The following is a 20,771-nucleotide window of genomic DNA, read 5'->3' on the forward strand; positions in this document are numbered from 1 at the left end:
TTTGCTTGGTGGGCCTGCACACGACCACTCGAGCATGAAATGACACTCAACTGTGCTGATGTCAACATGCACTCTTGTGATATTTGACTAGGTGGGCACACGATGGAGTCAGACGTGGGCCCGCTATTAATTAAGAGGCCAGTTAGGGTCCTTGACACACCAATTGTCTCCAAGCTTACGGATCATGTGTGATTTTTCGGCCGTCGCAAAACGGGCAGGCCACAATTAGGAAAAGCTCATCCATGGGTGGGATAAGAAGGGTCAGTGGCATTGTCAATGCGAGAAGTGAGGAGTTTTGGATATAACTTGCTGTTGGTTCCTTCTGAGAACTGGACAGCTTCATCTCACTTCAGAGCTGCATTCTGAGCATTTCTAGGCCTCATTTCAGGATTCATTGGCATCTTCCAGGCCCCCTGAGGATTCACACTGTGTGGGCCTTTCTAGGTATCAGACAGCCTTCCATAATCCTGGTAATAGGGATTGGGGTCTCCGCTGGAGGCACCTCCTCTGAGGAGGGAGGGGCAGAAGGGAGTAAAGGCCAGATATCCCAATGCAGCCTCCAGGGGAGCAACCTGTGGGAGGAGCGGTGCAGGCACAAGGCGGGGGGGGGGTGCAGGGCCAATAGGAAGTCCAAGGCGGAAGGGGCCGCAGAAGACACCACTATCCTGCTGCCAGGGTTTGCAGACAGCGATGCAGCTACCTCAATATATCTGGGGTGCAGTGCCGAAGGAGGCTCCATCTCTCAAGGGAGACAGTGACCTCGATCTGTCGGAGGATTGGGCCTGAGATCAGCTCCAACTGTGTGGGTGGACACCCCATGCCTGTGGTGCTGAAGGTCACAGTGGCCCTCAACTTCTATGCCTCCAGGACTTTCCAGGGCTCAGTGGGAGATCTGTGTGGAGTCTCCCTATCAGCTGTCCACAGTTGCATCAAACTGTTGACAGAAGCTCTGTTCAGGTGGGTATTGACTTTCATTCATTACCGTATGGACGAGGCCAGCCAGACTGAGCGAGCCAGAGGCTTTACAGGATTGCTGGGTTCCCAACAGGTGCTATAAACTGCACGCATGTGGCCATTAAGGTGCCAGCGAGTAAGCCAGGTGCCTTTATCAATAGGAAGGGATTCCACTTCAGGAACGGCAGATATTGTGTGATTACAAGATGCAGATTCTGCAAGTGTGTTAGGTACCCTGGCAGCTCTGATGACGCTTACATCCTGAGACACTCTCAGGTGCCAGGGCTCTTCAGTGCTCCATCCCGGCTTGATGGATGTCTGCTGGGTGACAAGGGCTACCCCCTCAAAAGGTGCCTCATAACGCCTCTCTGCCACTCAAGAACAGAGGCCGAGCAGTGGTACAATAGGAGCCACACCTCCACAAGGGCGGTGGTAGAGAGAACCACAGACCTTCTCAAGATATGCTTCCGATGCCTGGACCGTTCAGGGGGCGCACTCCAATACCCCCCAGACCGTATGTCACTGATGGTGGTTGCATGCTGCCCTCTACACAAGCTGGCACTGGCAAGGGGGGACCCATTGGAGGAAAAGGATCTTGATGCAACTGCACAGGCTACAGATGATGAGTCCAGTAGTGAGTCTGAGGATGAGCACAGTGAGGACCATGCTGAGGGCATGGACGCTGACCTGGGTAACCTCCAGGGAGGCAGGGTCACCTGGGACGCTTTGATCGAATGCTCCTTCAGCTAGTCTACCAAATAAGAACCACCACCACGTGCCAGGGCTGCAGGCTCCATACTCGATCACTGACAGGACCATTTCCTTGACCAGCAACATACACACTATGCCTGTGCAATAAAGTTCCAAGAGACACACATCCATCATAACATAATGGCCTACCCTGCACCTAAAGAACAAATGAAGCATACAGAGGCCAAAACACAGTTATAGCATTAATAGCACATTAATCTCATTTAATTGTGAATGTGAAGCATAGCTGAAATAAATGTTAGCCGGTGTTTTTAATCACACCATGTAAAAATGTAAAGCAAAATGGGGGGACAAAATATAACCCGTGATAAGGCCGTCTTGTGCTTAAAGTGCTTTACATTTACATTTGCGGGTGCTATGTTAGGGTACACCTACCTTGCTGGGACTGGCATCTGAGACAGCCTGTTGACTCTGCTGTCTTATTGACCTTGATGACCTTGGCGACCATCCTCTGGCCCATGGAGCCTGTGAAGGCCCAGCCTCAGAGGGAGCAGCCAGTGTCACAGCTGATACCTCTCCATCACTGCTGCCTCATCAGATGCCACGGTTACTGGCAGAGGGGTGGAGGAGCTGCTGCCGTCATCTGGAGTGCCCTGAGAGGAGCCCTCAGCGATGACAGGCAACTCATGCGCCAAGTTGAGGTCGCATTGCACCTCCCTGCCCACCATTGATGGACGGGCACCTAGCTGGGATACTGGGTGCCCAATCCATCTCTCACACTGAAACTGACCAGCTGAGGTCATTGCCGGTGTGAGGGCTTGCAGGTCCGAGCGCATCCCCAGGGACCCCTGATTGTGTCCCAGGAGCAACCTCTCCATGAGTCACCACTGTCTCCATGGAGGAGGCATTGCGCTTGGCCATGAGGATCAACACAGTGGTCATACTCTGCAAGGACTCCTCCACAATGGAGCCCATGGCACGCATTCCCTCATATATCTCTGTCAGATCCTCTTGCACACCCCGCTGGACTTCTAGCATCTGCTGCCTAATGGACGACTCCAGAGGCCCATCATCAGCCATCAACTGAGCATTGTCCTAGTCCCTAGCAGTCCTCCGACTGCCAGCACTCTGGGCACTCCCAGCCTCCGCCGCACCACAAGTGAGTGTGAAGTGCCCTCACCAATGTGCACCGAGATACTAGAAGGCGATCTTATGCCCAACCAAGATGCTGGTATCTGCGCTGGTGCCTGCTTGACAGAGAGGGTGTGACGCAGGTGCGTGCTCAGCATGCGGATCCTCCAGGATCAGGGGTGGGCCTTTAGTCTCCTCATAACAAATTGTTGGTGTGCCTAAAAGGTACAAGAAGGACATGGACATGTCATTAGTTTAAGTCATGACACTGTCACTGTGCATGCCAGGCACTCTAGTGAGACAGATATGCATTAAGGTACCCTCGTCTTTCGGTTACATCAATACAGAGACTACACTAGAATAGTTTCAACAACCCACATTCTCAGCTCTTACCTTCGTCCGGCACCTCAACCTCACTGTGGCCGGTTGACCGGGGTGCACGTTGCCTCTCCAGCTCCAGAGCCTCCTGCTCATAATGCATGAGGACTAGGGGTCCCCTGCCAGTCCGCAACCTCTCGGCATTGTTATGGGATGCCTTCTGAGAGGATAGAGGAGTGTTGCTTAGTCAAATCTCGACCTGCAGCGCCATTGCACCATGGCCAACTCCACCTGAGGAACAGGCTCAGCCGATTTGGGATCCTAGAGCCGTAAGACACTCAGTCCAAGCAGCCAGGGCTCACCCACTTGGCCAGCTCCTGCCTTATTGACATTTGCCACTCACACTCTAACACCTTTGAGGTCCACGGTGGGGGGATGACCAGTTCTTAACTGTTCTGCACACTGACTCATGCCAACACAGTATTCACCCTTCCCGATTGCAGCAGATCATTGAAGCACTGTGGGGGCCTCTTCCTCCCGTCTCTGGGGACAAGGGTTTCCCTCCTGGTTGCAACCTCCTCCAGGATGGCTGCGAGGCACTCGTCCGAGAAACGCGGCACCGACAGCCCGCCAACTTGCCCTCCCGCCTGCAGTGTCCAACCGCAACAGGACCCAAAGAGACTTCAGTGTCCTTCCGTGGCAGCCTTCCAGGGCCTACCTGAGCCGGTTTTGAATCAGTCGCCAGGTTGCCATTGGGCCCGGCGGACATCATGCCCCTGCCCACCCCTTCTCGCAGATTCCCCAGCCACCTTTCATGCTGGGTGGGCCCTAATTGGCCCGCCAGTGTGAAATTGTGGTGCACTGCCAATCATGGGTGGCAGTTGGCTTCCCAACCGCCCTCGCATGCCCAGGGCAAAATTCTGCCCAAGGAGTTACTTGGTTTCATTCCCAATGCAGGGTGAACAGTTTCACATAGGAGATCAAGTTAAGTTGCATTTCTCTTCTGAATCTCTGAATAAACAATTTACTGTGACTAAAAAGTGATTGTCTATTTGGCTCCTCAATTTGTGATTGGTATGTAGCACCTAAAACCTAATGGGCAATAAGATAACTTATTAAAAGGGAGGAGAATAAAAAAACTTTGACACGTTGACCTTTCAACATATTACATGGGATCATGCCCTGGGCCCTGGCACCATTTGCACCCACCTCTCCCAGGCCTTAGGATCACCACAATGCTCGTTGATCATTCCTTTATACCAATCATCATTTTTGGATTTGGCAGGTGGTTTTACAGCCAGACACGCTTCTGGCTTCTAACTCTTCCCATTTATCCAGACTAAGGAGCAGAATTGATACATGCTGGCTTGCTTGCACCAGTGGCTGGATTCTTTCATGGCCAGCAAGTCTCTGGAGTGAGACTTGAACCCAGGGCCTTCCATCTCAGAGGCACAAGATCTACGCACTAAACCACTTCAGCTCACATAGAGCCACATGGACATCAATGATAATTGTAATTGTAAATCAATTCAGGCTAGCTTGGGAGTTCATCCCCTATTCTCCGTTAGCAGACTTTTTTTTAAGCAGATGTGGGGAAAATCCTGCAATAATAATGAACAAGAAAGTATGTATTTATCTGCATTTCAGCATTCCATTTGTTTTCAACTACTCCTCATGCCAAACAATCCGCTTGTTAATCTCCCCAATAAGCCCACAGCTTTTCATTCATCAATCACAAAACTTTGTCCTCATATAAATTATACATTTTATGCTTTCTTGGTTTCCAATCAATTTTGAAAGAAATTGCATCAGTGATATGTTTGTTTTTGAAGAGCAATATTAGGGTATTCTTGAGTTACTGAAGAAATCCAAAAGAGCAATATTGTGCTATTTCTCTTTATAGTTGGCTATAGATTTGTGCCTTTCCACCATAAACATCCTATAGTTTTAGTTTCCAGGCTTGTCGTGAGACGGTCTTTTGATTTGAGGGATTATAGACAACATGCATAAGATTATTGCCTAACAATCACACTTGAATTCTTATGTACCTCAGCTTTATAAAGAACAATAGTATACTACCTGCTACAAACAGAAAATTTCATAATAAGGGAATGCTGATAGGAGACATCCAATTAAGATAATAAAACCTTTCAATGATCTTGCTTCCAGGAATGCAAATCGTGAACAGTCTAAGCCAATTCCTCTCGTGATGACTTTTGTCATATTTGCCATTTCTTAACATAAGACAAAATAACCATAAATTCCCCATCTTTGCTGCAATAAAATAAAATGATAGTGTCTCTAATTATGAAGTGGTTTAATGATAAGAATTTTTTTCAGTTTTTTCCATCTCCCTCCGATTTCACTCTTGCTGGTATGTTCGCTGGTGGAAACAGCACACAAAATGCAACTCAGAAAAGTGTGAGGTGCTATATTTTGGTAGAAAAAAATGAAGCAGTACATGCTAAATGGTATGATTTTAAAGGCAGTGGGGTGCAACTAGATATTAGGGGGGTGTTTGTGTACAAATCTCAGAAGGTAGAAGGGCAGCTTAACAAAGCAGTTAATAAGCATATGGGATCCTTGGCTTTGTAAATAGAGGCATAGAGTATAAAAGCCAGGAAATTATGCTAACCCTACATAAAACAAGTTTGGCTCCAACCAGAGTATTGCGTTCAGTTCTGGACATAACACTTTAAGGACAGGAGATTTTGGAGAGGGTACAGAAGAGAGTTACCGGAATGGTTTCAGGGATGAGATTCAGTAGAGAAGCTGGGGTTGTTCTCCTTGAAGTAAAGAAGGCTAAGAAGATTAGGTTTAGATAAAGAGAAACAATTTCCAATGACAGAAGAGTCAATAACAAGAGGGCACATATTCTAGGTGATTGGCAAAATGACCAGAGGTGACATGAGTAAAAACTTTTAATGCCATGAGTGGATAGGATTTGGATTATACTGTATGTTAGGTTGGTGTACACAGATTCAATAGTAGCCTTCAAGGATAAGTCCTTGAAAGAGAAAAAAAATGCAGGGATATGGAAAAAAAACAGCAGTGAGACTAAGTGGATTGCTCTTTGAAAGGTAGCTCAGTTGATGGGTGGAATGGCCTCCTATTGTGCTGAGCTACTTTATGATGATTCTAGGCACTGGCGGACCCTGATTCACGACCTAATTGGCCATTTCTCGTGTGAAGCAAGACAGTTTTGGCAGGGTACAAGCCTGCTGAGAGCATCCTGATCTTTTCTCTCAATATCCACACACACATCATCAAGCGTCAATGTAATTGAATCAGAAACAGGAATGTGGTCTCTTTTTGTCCAAGTCTTCCTGGAGCCCAAGTGTGCCTATTTGTACGCTACTCTGGTAGAGATCAACCAACTTGATGCAAATTGTAGTTTGAATCTGGGATTTTCATGGCAAGTTGATTGTTTATTTTACTATGGGGCTGGGTAGCTGTGGAAGCTTAGAAAAAAAGGCTTTATTTAAAGCTAGCCTTTTGAAAATGTTTTTTTGTGGCTTGTCTAAGGAGAGAACCGATTTGATCCTGAAAGCCAGTGCCTGCACCTAGAAATTTAGGTCAATCCTAAAGAAACATTTTATTATCTTACCACTGTGCTGACTTTGGCTGGTCAAACTTGTACTGTTTTCAACATGACAGGTTTGAGTTCCTCTTCCATCTTTTCGGTCATATGTCTAAATTTTCACTGAGAAATGTTTTCTTTGTGTACAAGTTTAAATGTCAACAGCTACTTTCATGAAAGCGAAGTAAAAACATTGCTGCAACAAGGAATCAACATCTCTTTGATAGGAATAGGCTAGCTTTTGTACGAAGACATGTATTGCTGAAATGAAAAGTTTTTTTTTAAACAATGAATACATACTGATAACATTAGTGATAATTTATTGATCTACAGCAGCATGCTGATCAGATTTATTTGATGAGAAGTCTGTAATCAGTGCACAAACAGATTAGTGTTGACAAGACAGGCTTTATAGTCTTACTGTGGAACATGTAGGCATATCACAATACCAATTGTTTTCTTTATTACACGATAATCTCTTGAACAAAATATCACAGAAATAGCAATGAATAGCAGTGGAGATTGACCGGTACCAAAATGTACCAGTTCAGTTATACCAGTCTATGTTTTACACAATACCCGACAGCACAGGTCTTGTCAAAAGGGCAAGTCCAAACTTGAACAATAATGATTATGTTACAATCTCAAGATCACATTTGGAATAGCTATACTGGATCTGCACCTGTGTTTTCTGTGTAGCTTGTTCAAATCCAATACAGATACCTACTGTACTTACAATTACTTCTAGTCTGTTAATAATTCGCAACTATTGGCCTCACCTCGGCCCAGTTTTACCTCCTTCCTGGTGGGATATATATGGAAAAACTAAGTTGGAATTGGTGCGCATATAAGATTGTCCATTTCATACAGAATTGTGCTAAATCCAAAGTATGCACAGTATGTCCCAAAATGCCTACAACTTAATAACAGTGATCAAGGTGCACTTTATATATTATTTTAAAAGGTACAAGAAATACCTAATATCTATTAAACGTGTGTGTGTGTGTGTGTGTGTGTGTGTGACCTGTATAGGAAAAAAAAGTTACCTAAAGTAAAAGGAGGAACTCACGGCAGTGATGGCAAGTTTGTGGTGTTGGTGAAAGATCAAAGAACTTATGAGCACTGCAATTTTAATAGACATGACTATTTTATCTACTCATACCAGGAACTCTCTCATCTGAGATTTTCCCTTTATTCATGCATTCCATATATGACATACACAATTAATTATAAAGCTAAACTACAATGTCAATTCGGCTAAATGGCTCCTGCTTTCGAGAACACTGGAGGACACATGAAAGAATGATTCCTAATTCCAGGCAAACTATAGATGATTATATAATTCACATACATGTATTGTGTTTTTCACCAATACAGCCAGGAATATACTGCAGCAAATGACCGATTATTCCAAAGATTATGGAAGTGGCTTAAGCATCAAAATACTCAAAAGTAAGATGGCATAATTACACACTTGCATGCACTTCTGAAAAAAATAAGCAGTACTTTGCCAGTTACAGCCATAAAATTGCATCAATATTTATTATAGCTTCATTAATTTGTTTAGATTTTCTTCCTTAAATGTATTGCATCCATTTGGTTAGACAGTCTGCTTAGCGACAGCACTAATGATTACTTCCAAACACTTAATTTTATTTAACAGACATGCACTCATGCGTGAAAAATACAACTTATTATAAATCTAAAACTGTGCCATCTATCAGCTTAATTGGCTGACAATTGGAAACAACAGAGAATGCATGGAATTATTGAGCAGAATTAAAGGTAGATCATAATGATAAAAATCCATGCATTACAATCAATTATGGTCATAATAATTGTGAATTTATCTTTTATAACAATGGAGAAAGGATTCAGAAAAATTAAGTATTTTTGTCATTATATCAAGGTGTACTTTATAAAATTTATATAATGGCAATCTCGAGGAGATATTTTAACTTATTAAACTGATTAACTAATGAAACAGTGACATTTCTAAACATGATTGGTATAAGTGGAATTTATAATCAATATTTTATATCTGCTGCTTAACAATTATATTCACAGCATGCTTTTACATGATTAAACATTTTATTTCAAGTTAGGACAGGATTTGGGAAATGGTAGTTCACACATCAAAAACTGCCAAGTCATTTAATATTTTAAGGCCTGTTATCAGTTAGTACCCCTCTCTCTATGCTCCGGTTTTGCTCAGATTTCTAAGAATTTGTTCTACCTAATACGTGTTTTAGTACATCCAATCCATATTTTATGACTGAGGTTATATTTTGAAAAATGCATGGTAATCACATGGTACAACATCAGAGAAGTCATATAGAAACAGATAAGGAGGTTGGCTCTGAATTTGATATGATGAAATTAATGACATTTTTCTCATTCTCTTCCTCCTTCACATTTTTGTTTTCTCATAGTACTCTGTATTGGAACTCCATTCTATTTGAAAATTTGAGCCAGAATGTAGATTCCAAGACAGAAAATAAAACTGAGGCTGAGGACCAAACATAATTTGGTCCATGAAATTCCAAACCACTCTATTAGTACAATAATTACAAGGTTATGTGAAAAATAGAGAGGTAATTTAAAGATATTTGTGGTTTACAGAAAATTTGGTGAATTAGATTTACCTACCATGTAGCAGGTGTTTTTTTTTTGTTCTTCCTCAAAATAGGGCAGTAATTACACATATGGGCCTGAATTATTTTTTCATTGGGTGGGCTCGGTGGGAGTGGTCGGGAAGCCGCCTGCGACCGGCTCCGCTCTGCGATTTCATATGGGTGGGCCAATTAAGGCCCCACGAATGGATTGCGAGCGGCAGAGCGACCTGTGCAGGCGAGGGGAGGGGGGGGGGGAGAGAAGGGAGAGCGGGACTGGCGCGCAGTTCACACACGTGCGCAGAAGAGCGCTTCAATCTCCCCGAGGCAGCACCGTGCCTCATGGGAGATTGAAGCACTTTTTAAAAAAAATTAATGCAGTAAAAATTAAAAAAAAAACATGTCCCCTCATATGACTGTCACATGAGCTGGGACATGTTTTTAATAAAAATAAAGTTTTTAGTTAATGTTTATTTGCTTTAGGAAACCTCATCCTGCTCATGGATGAGGTTTCCTAAAAAAATGTAAAGGCTGCTTGGCCTTTTCGCCTGCCCACCAACTGTAAGGTTGGACGGGCAGTGTTAATTTGATTTTAATTAGCTTGTTAATGGCCTTAATAGGCCTTTCAATTATTGGTGGGCACGCAGCTGCCTCCGGCATGTGCCTGACTCCGGACACATGCCCGATGTCATATTACGCTCTGGCATGTCAGGCATGCGCCCACATGCCAAATGTAAAATTCCAACCATGAAAGTTTACTTAGATGCATTAATACATTGCCCTCTACTGTTACAGAAGTATATCAATTCCCATTACTGCATTTTCTATGGAACAGTTAATTAAAATAAAATTTTTGGTGTATTAAGTAGTGCCTGATAATTTTTATAATTTATTCTCCCCTCCCCTAGTTTTATACCTAACATAAATGATCACATATTCTCCTCCTTCCTGCCATCTCCATGCGGTCAGCCAACGTGGCACATGTCTGAAAATAAATCTTGTCATTACAGCAGTACTGAAAAAAAAATGCTCTACTTGCCTAGTTTGGGAAGAAAGTAAGATTACATCGATTTTCTGAGAACCCAATTAATGTTATGGACTTATAAACAGTGGGATTATGTTTGACATACCTTTATTCTGAAAATTGTCACCTTGGTCAGATACTGTCTTGTACCTTTTGCTTTTGCTCTGATGCAAATAAATAAACGTGTAGGATGTGTTCTTCTGATTTTACATTGCAATATCCAGGATCTCACAACGGTGCGATTTGTGACAATCCTTACGATTTTCCATTATTGTCAAGTCTGTAAATGGGATGAGTTCCATCCTGCACCACTTAAGGATGACTCCTGGCACCCTCCGGTATACATTGTCACATTCTTTCAAACAGGATAAAATCCTGTAGGAAAGAACCAAGAGAAAAACAAAATACTAAAGTTTTTACAATAGCGTTTAACATTTTTAGTTGCCAATTATTCCCTAGAATTTCATTTCAGGGTATGCCACTTTCCAAGCTGCAAAGGACATTAACCTTTCCCAGTTTCAGAGATAAATCAGTACACATCATGTAATTTGTCCTTGTAATCTGCTGCAAATTACATCATATTTAGTTATTTGGAAATTTGTGGTAAATCAGTAGCACAATGTATTGCAGTTCATTGGCCTGTAATAATCCACATCTTAAGCTGCTGATCTTAGCCTTGTTCTTTGAGAGGTAAAGGCAAAGCACGTGCCAATATCACTCCAAGTTGCTGATGCGCAACTCCTCATAGCCAGCGCCAAAGCAGCATCTCTCTGACAGCTGGTCACCCAATGACTTAGGGCAAGGCCAAGGCATGGAAAGATGCAATGCATTATTTAAGTTGCATGAGGTTTGCTCCCCAGTTTGTTCAGATATTTACTTTGAACAATTCTTTGGATGGAATTTAATTCCCTCCCGTGATGAGTTTGGTGGCGGGGTTATTTAATCAGATGGGAGGGTGGCAGTTGGGGACTCCGCCACCTTCCTGCCTCTGCCCCGATCAAGTCCGAGGTGGGAAGGTTTGTTGACAGCCTTCCTGCCCCGCTGCCAGTGGATGCCCCTAAGTAGGTAATTAATGCCTACTTAAGGGTCTCATCTATCATCGCTAGGATTCACTCTCCATGCTGCTGTGTATTTTTCTTCTTTCATGGGATGTGCTGACAAGGCCAACATTTGTTGCCAATTCCTAACTGTCCTCGAACCAAGTGGCTTGGTAGGCTATTTCACAGGGCAGCTAAGAGTCAGCCGAATTGCTAAGAGTCTGGAATTGCTCACCCAAATAGGAGGGCTTTCAGAAGGGTTCCCCTTTCAAAGGCACTCAGTGCCTGATTGAGGGAGCTGGCATCAGGGAGGGCCGCTGAGAGTCACCTATGTCCTTGCTGCCAACCACCTCCCACTATCACTCACCTGTGGCCTGGGTCCCTTGGTGATTTTGGGCCTCAGGTGAGTACATTACTGGCAAGTCAACGCCTCCCAGGTCCGCTGTCAAACAAACAATGAAGAGCTACGTGCCTCTGATTGGTTAGAAGCTATTGGCGGATGGGACTTTTCCCAGGTAAGTGCTTGATTGGCACCCAATTTGGCTGGCTTTCTTGAAAAGATGCGGGGTGCGGCTCTCGCTGGCTGGAGCACTGTCGTTTACACTAAATACCACCCTGAATCTGCATTTTTCCCAGCAATATTGTTTTTTAATGGCAATCTATTTAGGTAAAGTAACTGGCCGAAATGGAGATCTGCTGGCCAACGTACTTAACTGATAACTGCAGATCACATTATCTCATTTCACTTTTAAAATTCAAATAATTTATTTATAGGTGATCAGTTCTGGTGCCAAGCCAATTTTCCTGATGGTAAAGGCAGATTTTCTGGGGATGCAAGGTAGATTTGCTGCAAAACCTAGGAACACAGAAAAATATTTTATATTCCACAAAAGAATGGCACTTTTCTAAAATAATTTTAGACAAGAGAATAGTAAACTTACTTTTTGTTAATAGAATTGGAGTTGTTAATAGCAACAGTTCAACTACTTGATCATGTTTGGGTGGTGGGGGGGGGGTTTGTTGGAGGGGAAGCTGCCACAGTGAACTGTGATGTGCTCAGCTGCCACTATGCTCTCTTTTCAGGGAAAAGTACTGTTCCTTCCCTGTGCTGTGTGCCACACTATCAAGCAAACATTCCACGCAAGACCACTGGAATGACACGGTCCTTTAAAAAAATTTCTTTCTTCAAACAGAAAATGGCTGGTCCTTCAAATGTGTGTTATCTTCAAGTTTTTCTTTAGTGCTGGCATTTCCTTTATTGCTGCTGTGCTGCCCTGATTGGTTGAGTTGAAACCACTCTGATCCTCTTATGATGAATTTTCTGCACACACATGCTCCCTACTGGTGAGGTGACAGAGGCATGAAGAAAGCAAATGCAACCAAGAACGAAGCACTTCTCTTCTGCCAGAGCCAGACCCTTAATTAAAGTCATGAGATTGCAACTGTTGGGCAGAAAATTCCTATGAACAGTGGGGCAAGTTAGCAGTACTGACTGAACAAATAAGGAGCTTCAGAGAAAACTGGAGGCTGCTTTACATGCCCTTATGGGCCTGGTACTGAACATCTAACAATGTAACTTGTGTAGGTTTGTGCAAACTGGCTCTGAATGGTTTAAATATTCATTCATTGTCACCATCAAACCCAAGAGCTTTAACAGTGGTTTAAAATTCAGAACAGCTGTTTAATCCTCTGCACTTGCAGGTTAGAGCATTACTGGATCTTTTTCTGATCTCGCCCCTTCAGGCATACCTTGCTGGGGTGCCCGGTTTTCTTGGGCAGCAGCGCAGCCTGGGCAGGACTCCACCCTGGGCTATGGTGACCCTCCCAGCAGCTTGTTGAGCTCTTTTTTATTGCAGATGGCGAACTACAGGTGGTGGGGGATGAGGCGGGTCTTCTTGTTGTCCCAGGCCACGTTGCCGGCCAACTTGAGGATCTCGGCCGTCAAGTTCTCGAGGACAGCGGCAGCTAGATGGGGGCTTTGGCCCTAACATGCTCGGCCTAATGACCCTTGCACAACAGCCAGTGGATACGGCCGACAGGGAACTGGAGACCAGCTCTAGAGGAGCATGTCTTGGCCTTGGTGCGCCCTTTGCCTCCGGTTTTACCATGACCAGACATTTTTCAGGGTTACTGGATGTGGTACAAGAATTTGGTCTAGATATTCCAGTAACCTTTAGACAAACAATGATAATTTAAAAATTGCTGTTGCAATTAGTTTTAAGGCATAAACCTGCTATCTATCTAAATCAACTCAATTCAGTAACAAAGGGGTTTACTTAAATCTTATTGGTTATGATAAAAAGGACTTGCATTTGTAGAAATCCTAATATTACAGCTACACAAATACTGTAACAGACTGTAATTTATCAGTCTTTGTTCTATAGATCGCATTCTCCTAATTTCAAATCAAAATATTTTTGCCTCAAAGTCTGCAGAATGCAAGTTTTGTAAACTGTATAGGGAGCTTGAATGTTACTAAGCAAATATGCTATAGTCTACCCTTAATTCAAAATTGCTTAATACAAATTTTATCTACTAATTCCAATTTTTAAGAATAAATTTACCTTGCTGTGTTATTTATGTTACTTAATTCAAATTAATGATTAATTCATTTTAATGCAATATCTATCAGACATAATTGAAGATAATTCAGTAGAAACTACCCAGCAGCAAGCATATGCTTCTCTTTATTTAAATCATTGCTAGAGCATGTGTTTTGTTTTGGCAAATAATTTATCATCCAGGTTTGTTCATTAGCTCAAGAATTTCTATGAAAAATTGCAAATCAAGTCTCATGGAGAACTGCAGATATGGTGGAACTTGCAGTAGGATGGCACACCATGAGAAAGTACTTGGCTTAAATCTTTACTGGTCAGCAATCATGATTGAATTGGATGAAAATTCACTGGTCCCCCCTCATTTACAGAGTGGCACTAACTTAGTTCACCAAAACTTAGCAGGAAGAAGAGTTTTAAAATAAGTTTTGAAGAAGGGTACAGACCCGAAACAATGAATATTCTCTGCTCAGATGCCGAATGACTTGCTGCTGGGCCTTTCTAGATCCTTCAGTTTCGTTTCAGCCAATGAACTGACTTTATAATAGATCAAGACAAAAGACATCAAGCACAAACAGCAGTGTCTGGAACTTTTTCAGTTGCAAAAATATGCTGCATTAATTACTGCATCATATATTTCAGCTCACCACTGCTCAGGGTTGGGGGGAAGGGAATGTGGGAGGAGATCGAGAATGGGGAGGTGTGGGGAAAAATGTTGATGAAAAATACTTCATAACTGCTCGGTCTCGCTCTCTCTCTCGGAACATAGTTAGAAGTGTCATAAGCATATACATGCCAGAGTTTTCGCTTCGTTCTTATGTGGTCAATATTTGCTCAGAACGACATTCAAAACAGGTAAACACACAACTGCGATAACATTGCAAAAGAGACAATAGCGACATTTACATATCACACATCTGAAAAGGGCTGAAATAAAGCTTTGATTGAACACTGAAGCTGCATAACAATTTTATGGATTTGAAGCTTTTGGAGAAGGGGACAGCAATACACAAACCATCCTGTTATATTGTTCATCTGTCAGCCAATGTCACTTAGTGCCTGGTGAGGTCTGAACAATCTGAGTGAAGATGGAATAAAGCTTCAAAACCACAAAAAAGGAGTCCTTACAGTTGTTCTTTTATTAGGCAATCACCTAAATTACTACTTTTTTTATATAACGATGAATAAACAGTCCTTAAGAAAAGAAGAGACAGCTGTTGAATTGTTGCTGCAGTAAATGATATGGTTACAGGAGGCAGGTAGACAGAAGCTTCATTTGTTCATTGTTGGTGCATTATCTGGTCGTTTTGTTTGAACGATTTTTTGTTTTGGCAGTTTAACTGCACCTTCTTCTTCACTTTCGCTCTCACAGATATGAACCACAACACTTGGAGTGCCTTCTGTTCCTGTATGAACTTCGTATTTGTCACCTACAGCACAAAGAAGGAAATGCAGCAATGGCTTCACATTTTGGCAAATAACAGCAAATCACTACAAATTAGATGAGGGAATTGTCCCTTCTCTTTCTGAAATAAATGAATGCATTTTGCACTTCGTATAATTGAGTGTTAAAAAGTGTAACATGGCAATGCCTTTCACATTCTGGGTACATGAACATGCATGCACTAACATGTCTATAAAGGAGACAGAACGGCTGTAACGAGTCACCAACAAAACCTGAGATCGTCTGTTATACAATTCACAACATTTACTTCAAACTATTCCTACATTTGAAAAAATTTAGCATTTTTGAATATATTGATTTCTGTGTTGGGATTGTAAGTTTTAAGACCCTAGATACCTGTTGTATTCCAAAATTGGGAACTTATCACCCCCACTCTGGTTGATAGATCCCTCAACTGTGTCTGACCCATCTCTTGCACTTCTGCCCTCACCCCTTCCCCTCCCTCCCAGAACCATGATAGGGTTCCCCTTGTCATCACTTTTCACCCCACCAGCTTCCGCCTTCAAAGAATCATCCTCTGCCAATTCCAGAATGATGCCATCACCAAACCCCCTCACCTCCCCTGTCGGCATTCCGTAGGGACTGTTCTTTGGTGACACCCGGACCCACTCCTCTAACACTCGCAACATGTCATCCCCTTCCCATGCAATCACAGGAGGTATAACACCTGCCCCTTTACATTCTCCCTCCTCACTGTCCAAGGCACCAAACACTCCTTCCAGGTGAAGCAGTGATTCTTTCACTTGCACTTCTTTCAATTTAGTCTATTGTATTCGCTGTTCACAATGCTGCCTCCGCTACATGGGGGAGACTAAACACAGACTGGGGGACCGCTTTGCAGAACTCATTCGCTCACCACACAAGCATGACCCAAAACTTCCTGTTGCTTGCCATTTCAATTCACCATCTTGCTATTATGTTCACCTTTCTGTCCTCAGCCTGCTGCAATGTTCCAGTGAAGCCCAATGCAAGCTGGAGGAACAGCACCTCATTTTCTGATTAGATACATTACAGCCTTCTGGACTTAACATTGAGTTCAACAATTTAAAAACATGAACTCTGTCCTTCATTTTTATATTTATTTTTCCCCAAACCCTCTGCCACCCCCCCCACCCCCACCCCCACCCCCACCCCACCGGGTCAGTCTGTAACTTATGTTTTGCTTTCAGAGAGCACTGACCCTTGTTCTGCTATTAACACATTCTGCAATCTGATCTTCATGCTGCTATTAGCACCTGTTTTAGTCTTTAGCACTATCATTAACACTCCCTTTGTCTTGTGTCTATGACATCTTTGTCAAATCTCCCCCGAGCTCCCATCTACCACTGACCTTCTATTTGGCTCCACCACTTCCACCCCCTCTCTCCAACAGTATAAAACCTATCACATTTCTACCTCTCTTCAGTCTTGAAGAAGTAATATGGATTCAAAATGTTAACTGTTTCTCTCTCCACAGAAGCTGCCAGATCTGTTGAGTTTTTCAGCTTTTTCTGTTTTTTATTTTATATTATAACAGGGATAATTATTTGCCTTAAGGAACTATTTTCAGGATCCACTAATACTTGGCAATAAATAGACAATCAAAGGCTTTAAGATGGATCACACTTTTAAACTGAATATTATAGAAAATGGCATCATGATATCTGTGTGGCCAGCTGTGTGTGACTTGCTTCAGCTGACATAATTCAGACTCAGCACATCCTAAAATAACTAGGCTCAGATTAACCATACAAACTTGTCACACTGTAGTTACACTTTTCCAGTCAAACCAGAGGATTCAAATGTTAGAAATGTTGCTCGATGGGGCTATGTTCTCAATGTTCCTTATTGCGGTGGGAATAATGTGGGAGGGGAACCTTAATCCCAAAAATGTTGTCAGAAAAGTTTTCCTTTTCCACTTTTACGTTTAGGTTTTAGCACTCTTGGAGGAAACTGGGGCCAGAAATAATGTTCATCAGGAAAATGCTAGAAACTTTTTTTAAATTTAACCTAGCACTTCAGATAAGAAGTTACTAGTTGAAAACACAATGGCAGATACAGGCTCTGTAAATTTTCAGTTTTGTGAAGCTATTCACAGATTGGGCAGATAATGTAATTCCAGAATAAGAGGTTTACATAGGTAAAAGTCAATTTAAATGTGGACACAGGAATTTATAATGGGAAGTTGATATGAAAAATGTGACAACAAGCAGTCAAATTGTGCAGGCAGAAGATGCACCCAGATGCAAAATTTTTAATTTGTTATTTGGCTCCACCTCCTCCAACCCCTCTCTTCAACAGTATAAAACCCATCGCAATACTTCAGAGAGAGAGAGACAAAGAGGGTAAACAGCTTCAGCTGCCTGTTTCAATACAGCATTGTCTTGATCTCTCTGCAGCTTGATAAAAAGTCTCTTAATGTACCCCACTTGCTTTATATTCCAGCGAAATTCTATTAGTCCATGTCTGCTGCAGTCATTGTTTTAGAACAGGTAACTGCATTTTGATCTCATCTCAGAAACATTTGCAAAATTTCAGGATAGTGTGAAGCCAACAGGAGATGGGATCTTTCACATTCCCCAGGGGGTTGATTGTCTTTTTTTTACATCCTACATTATGGAATGCAAGCTGTATATTATAGCCGTCTGGACAGTCTCCATTGTCTTTAGAAGGTTTCAGTTTTTTTAAATCCAGCCAGAAAAGGAAAAATTAGAAATTGTATCTTTATAACAAGCACACTCTTGTAAGGCTGTAGTGGCTGACATAAAAGCAAAAAACTGCAGATGCTGGAAATCCAAAACAAAAATAAAAATACCTGGAAAAACCAGAACAGTTCTGTTGAAGAGTCATATGGACTCGAAACGTTAACTGTGTTCCTCTCCGCAGATGCTGCCCGACCTGCTGAGTTTTTCCAGGAATTTTTATTTTTGTAGTGGCTGACTGTCATGTTGCTTGCTTAAAGGCACCCACTCCTTTTTCTAGTGCATCAGACATTTCGAGGGGCCTCAGTCTCTGTCTGCCTTCTCTCTAAGAAGTTTACAGATAAGACTGGTAGTTCCTGGCCAGTTAAGTTGTTTATATCCCATTCATTAACATCCAAATCTATGACAACTTGGCTAGCGATCAGCTACCTTGTTTTCACAGTGCTATTTCATGTGCTTGCTAGCTCCTGATTATAGGTCATGGTCAATTAGAGGATTCCAGTGCTGCTTTCTTCTCACTGGCATGTCCAGTGTGGGAGAAAATTCCTACAATTTTGCCTGCGGACTGAAAGCAGTAAGGTGTGAGTAAACTCTACCACAAACGTTCAATAACCCAGGGTTTACCAATGAATGTTCACCAACAACAAATCATCACCTGCAGCTTTTGTTTAACTAGGTGATGGGTGCAGTAACTGCTGATGTTGTCACAGTCAGTTGCATTCAGAGTCGCACTGAAAGTCTTTTTCATCAACAGCTCCACCAACAAAACGCATTTTCATGATAGCAGTTGCTTGGATTACAAAAATATCATCAGCATAACAAACAACTGCTTTCTGGAGATACTGCAGTCGACTATTTTTAATGATTGAAGCAAGAGCTTGCCAACAGGAAGATTCAGGGCATTCAACTGACTAATCAGAAACCTTGGCTGATGCCAACTCCTCAAGATGAGGGTCAGGGTTTTACGGCCCTGCCACAGCGTGTCTCACCCCCCGGTGGACGCGGTGAGCCACTTAAATCTCCATTCAGTTTGGAGGGACCGTACCATCGTATCGGGTGGATGCAGCTATTCTGCAATTCTCAGAAGAACCATGCTGAAAAGCATTTTTAATCTGTAATACTGTTCAGAATGGAGATCTTTAGAACCGGATTGCATACCAGCACGGAATGAAGGCTGCCCCGCTGCACTGGTTAATCCAGAATTCTACTTTATTCTTGTTCGTACAGTATTCCTCTCTGGCGTATTTGTAAAATTGATTTTTCCAAAGGAGAAAATAAAACCAATCAAGATTTCTAACCAATATCCTGACCTCAGCGCATTCAGTTTTCTAGCCAATATCACTATCAAATTGGGTTTGCTCTTCTTCACCTTTGGAGTTGGACTCAATTGCAACTTACGGATGAGATGTTCACTTGTTCTAATAAGTGCAGTATGTTTAGTACTCCATGCTGGAAAGCATACTCATAAAGTGACCATCAGTAATAATCTGGTAAATATCTGAGCTAACCAAACCTTTTTTCCGTCCATTTCTTTAATTTTAAAACCAAGTCTGTAATTGGCACCAGCCCTTGTCATCACGTAAAAATGTCATTTGCAAAAAACTACAAAGAAACCTTCAATAGGCTTCAAGCATTGTTCCAATTGTTTTGTGTGTTTGTACTGCCTCACTTAGTCAATATTAAAATTCAGAAGCTATAAATTCCAGGATTTCAGAGCTTTTAAATTGTCCGTGAGTCAGCTGTTACAAGGGTGTGCTTGTTATAAAGATACAATTTCTAATTTTTCCTTTTCTGGCTGGATTTAAAAAATACAAAACCCCTCTAAAGACAATGGAGACTGCCCAGATGGCTACAATATACACCTTGCATTCCACCAAGTGGGATGTAAAAAAGGACAATCAGCCACCTCTCCCCCCCGCACCCCCCGCCAAGGAGTGTGAAAGACCCCATCTCCTGTTGGCTTTACACTATCCTGAAACTTTGCAAATGTTTCCGAGATGAGACATCAAAATGCAATTACCTGTTCTAAAACAATGACTGCAGCAGACATGGACTAATAGAATTTCGCTGGAATATAAAGCCAGCGGAATACATTAAGAGAATTTTTAATCAAGCAGGAGAGAGATCAAGACAATGCTGTACTGAACCAGGCAGCTGAAGCTATTTATCCTCTTTGTCTCTCTCAGAAGAATTATCCCCAGATTTGCAAAGTAACCGTCTTAAGAGGAATCTACTGAAAATTGAGATCTTTTGGGAATAAAATGTGGAAATCTGCTCTGTTCACAACACGCAGGAAAACAACTGAACAAAATGGCCACAACGTGGAATCGCCAGATCGAGACCAGCTAACCATACACTCCTTTGTATCTTCTTCATGAACTGTAAAGAAATTCTCAAGTCTATCATCTTATTTTGTTATCTGTACTTGTGTGCATGTGTTTGGGCCTGGGCGAATGTGTGTGTGTGTGGTAAGTGGCCCAGGTGAATGTGTGAATGGTGGTTACATTTTACCTAGTTTTTTTTAAATTCAGGATATAGTTTCAATAAGCTTGACCTGTTCTTTGTTTAACCTAAGAAAACCTGTCTAACTAATTATTTACAAACTGAAAGCATAAATAGTGGGACTCCTGCAGTTCTGGCGAAGCACCTCCCCTATAAATTCACAAAACAACTCTGTACGGTCAGACCTGGGCTGAATAGTAC

The 20,771-nt window shown here is 42.4% G+C and overlaps 1 protein-coding gene across 4 annotated transcripts in view; it reads right to left on the reverse strand.

Moving 5' to 3' along the window:
• Positions 1-9,884: 9,884 nt before the first annotated feature.
• LOC121291587 (calcipressin-3-like) overlaps positions 9,885-20,771 on the reverse strand; it is a 187,131-nt gene continuing 176,244 nt past the window's right edge. For 3 of the 4 annotated variants that reach the window (XM_041213003.1, XM_041213007.1, XM_041213006.1), the window contains 2 exons: positions 15,269-15,352; positions 9,885-12,223 (listed from right to left, as the gene is read on the reverse strand). In XM_041213003.1, coding sequence (XP_041068937.1) covers positions 12,132-12,223; positions 15,269-15,352 — 176 coding nt within the window. In that variant the 3' untranslated portion in view covers positions 9,885-12,131. Of the gene's footprint in view, positions 12,224-13,963; positions 15,353-20,771 lie in introns of those variants that run through there. The other variant, XM_041213005.1, reaches the window with a different exon arrangement.

This window comes from Carcharodon carcharias, chromosome 19 (genome assembly GCF_017639515.1).
Source record: "Carcharodon carcharias isolate sCarCar2 chromosome 19, sCarCar2.pri, whole genome shotgun sequence".
NCBI classification, from domain to species: domain Eukaryota; kingdom Metazoa; phylum Chordata; class Chondrichthyes; order Lamniformes; family Lamnidae; genus Carcharodon; species Carcharodon carcharias.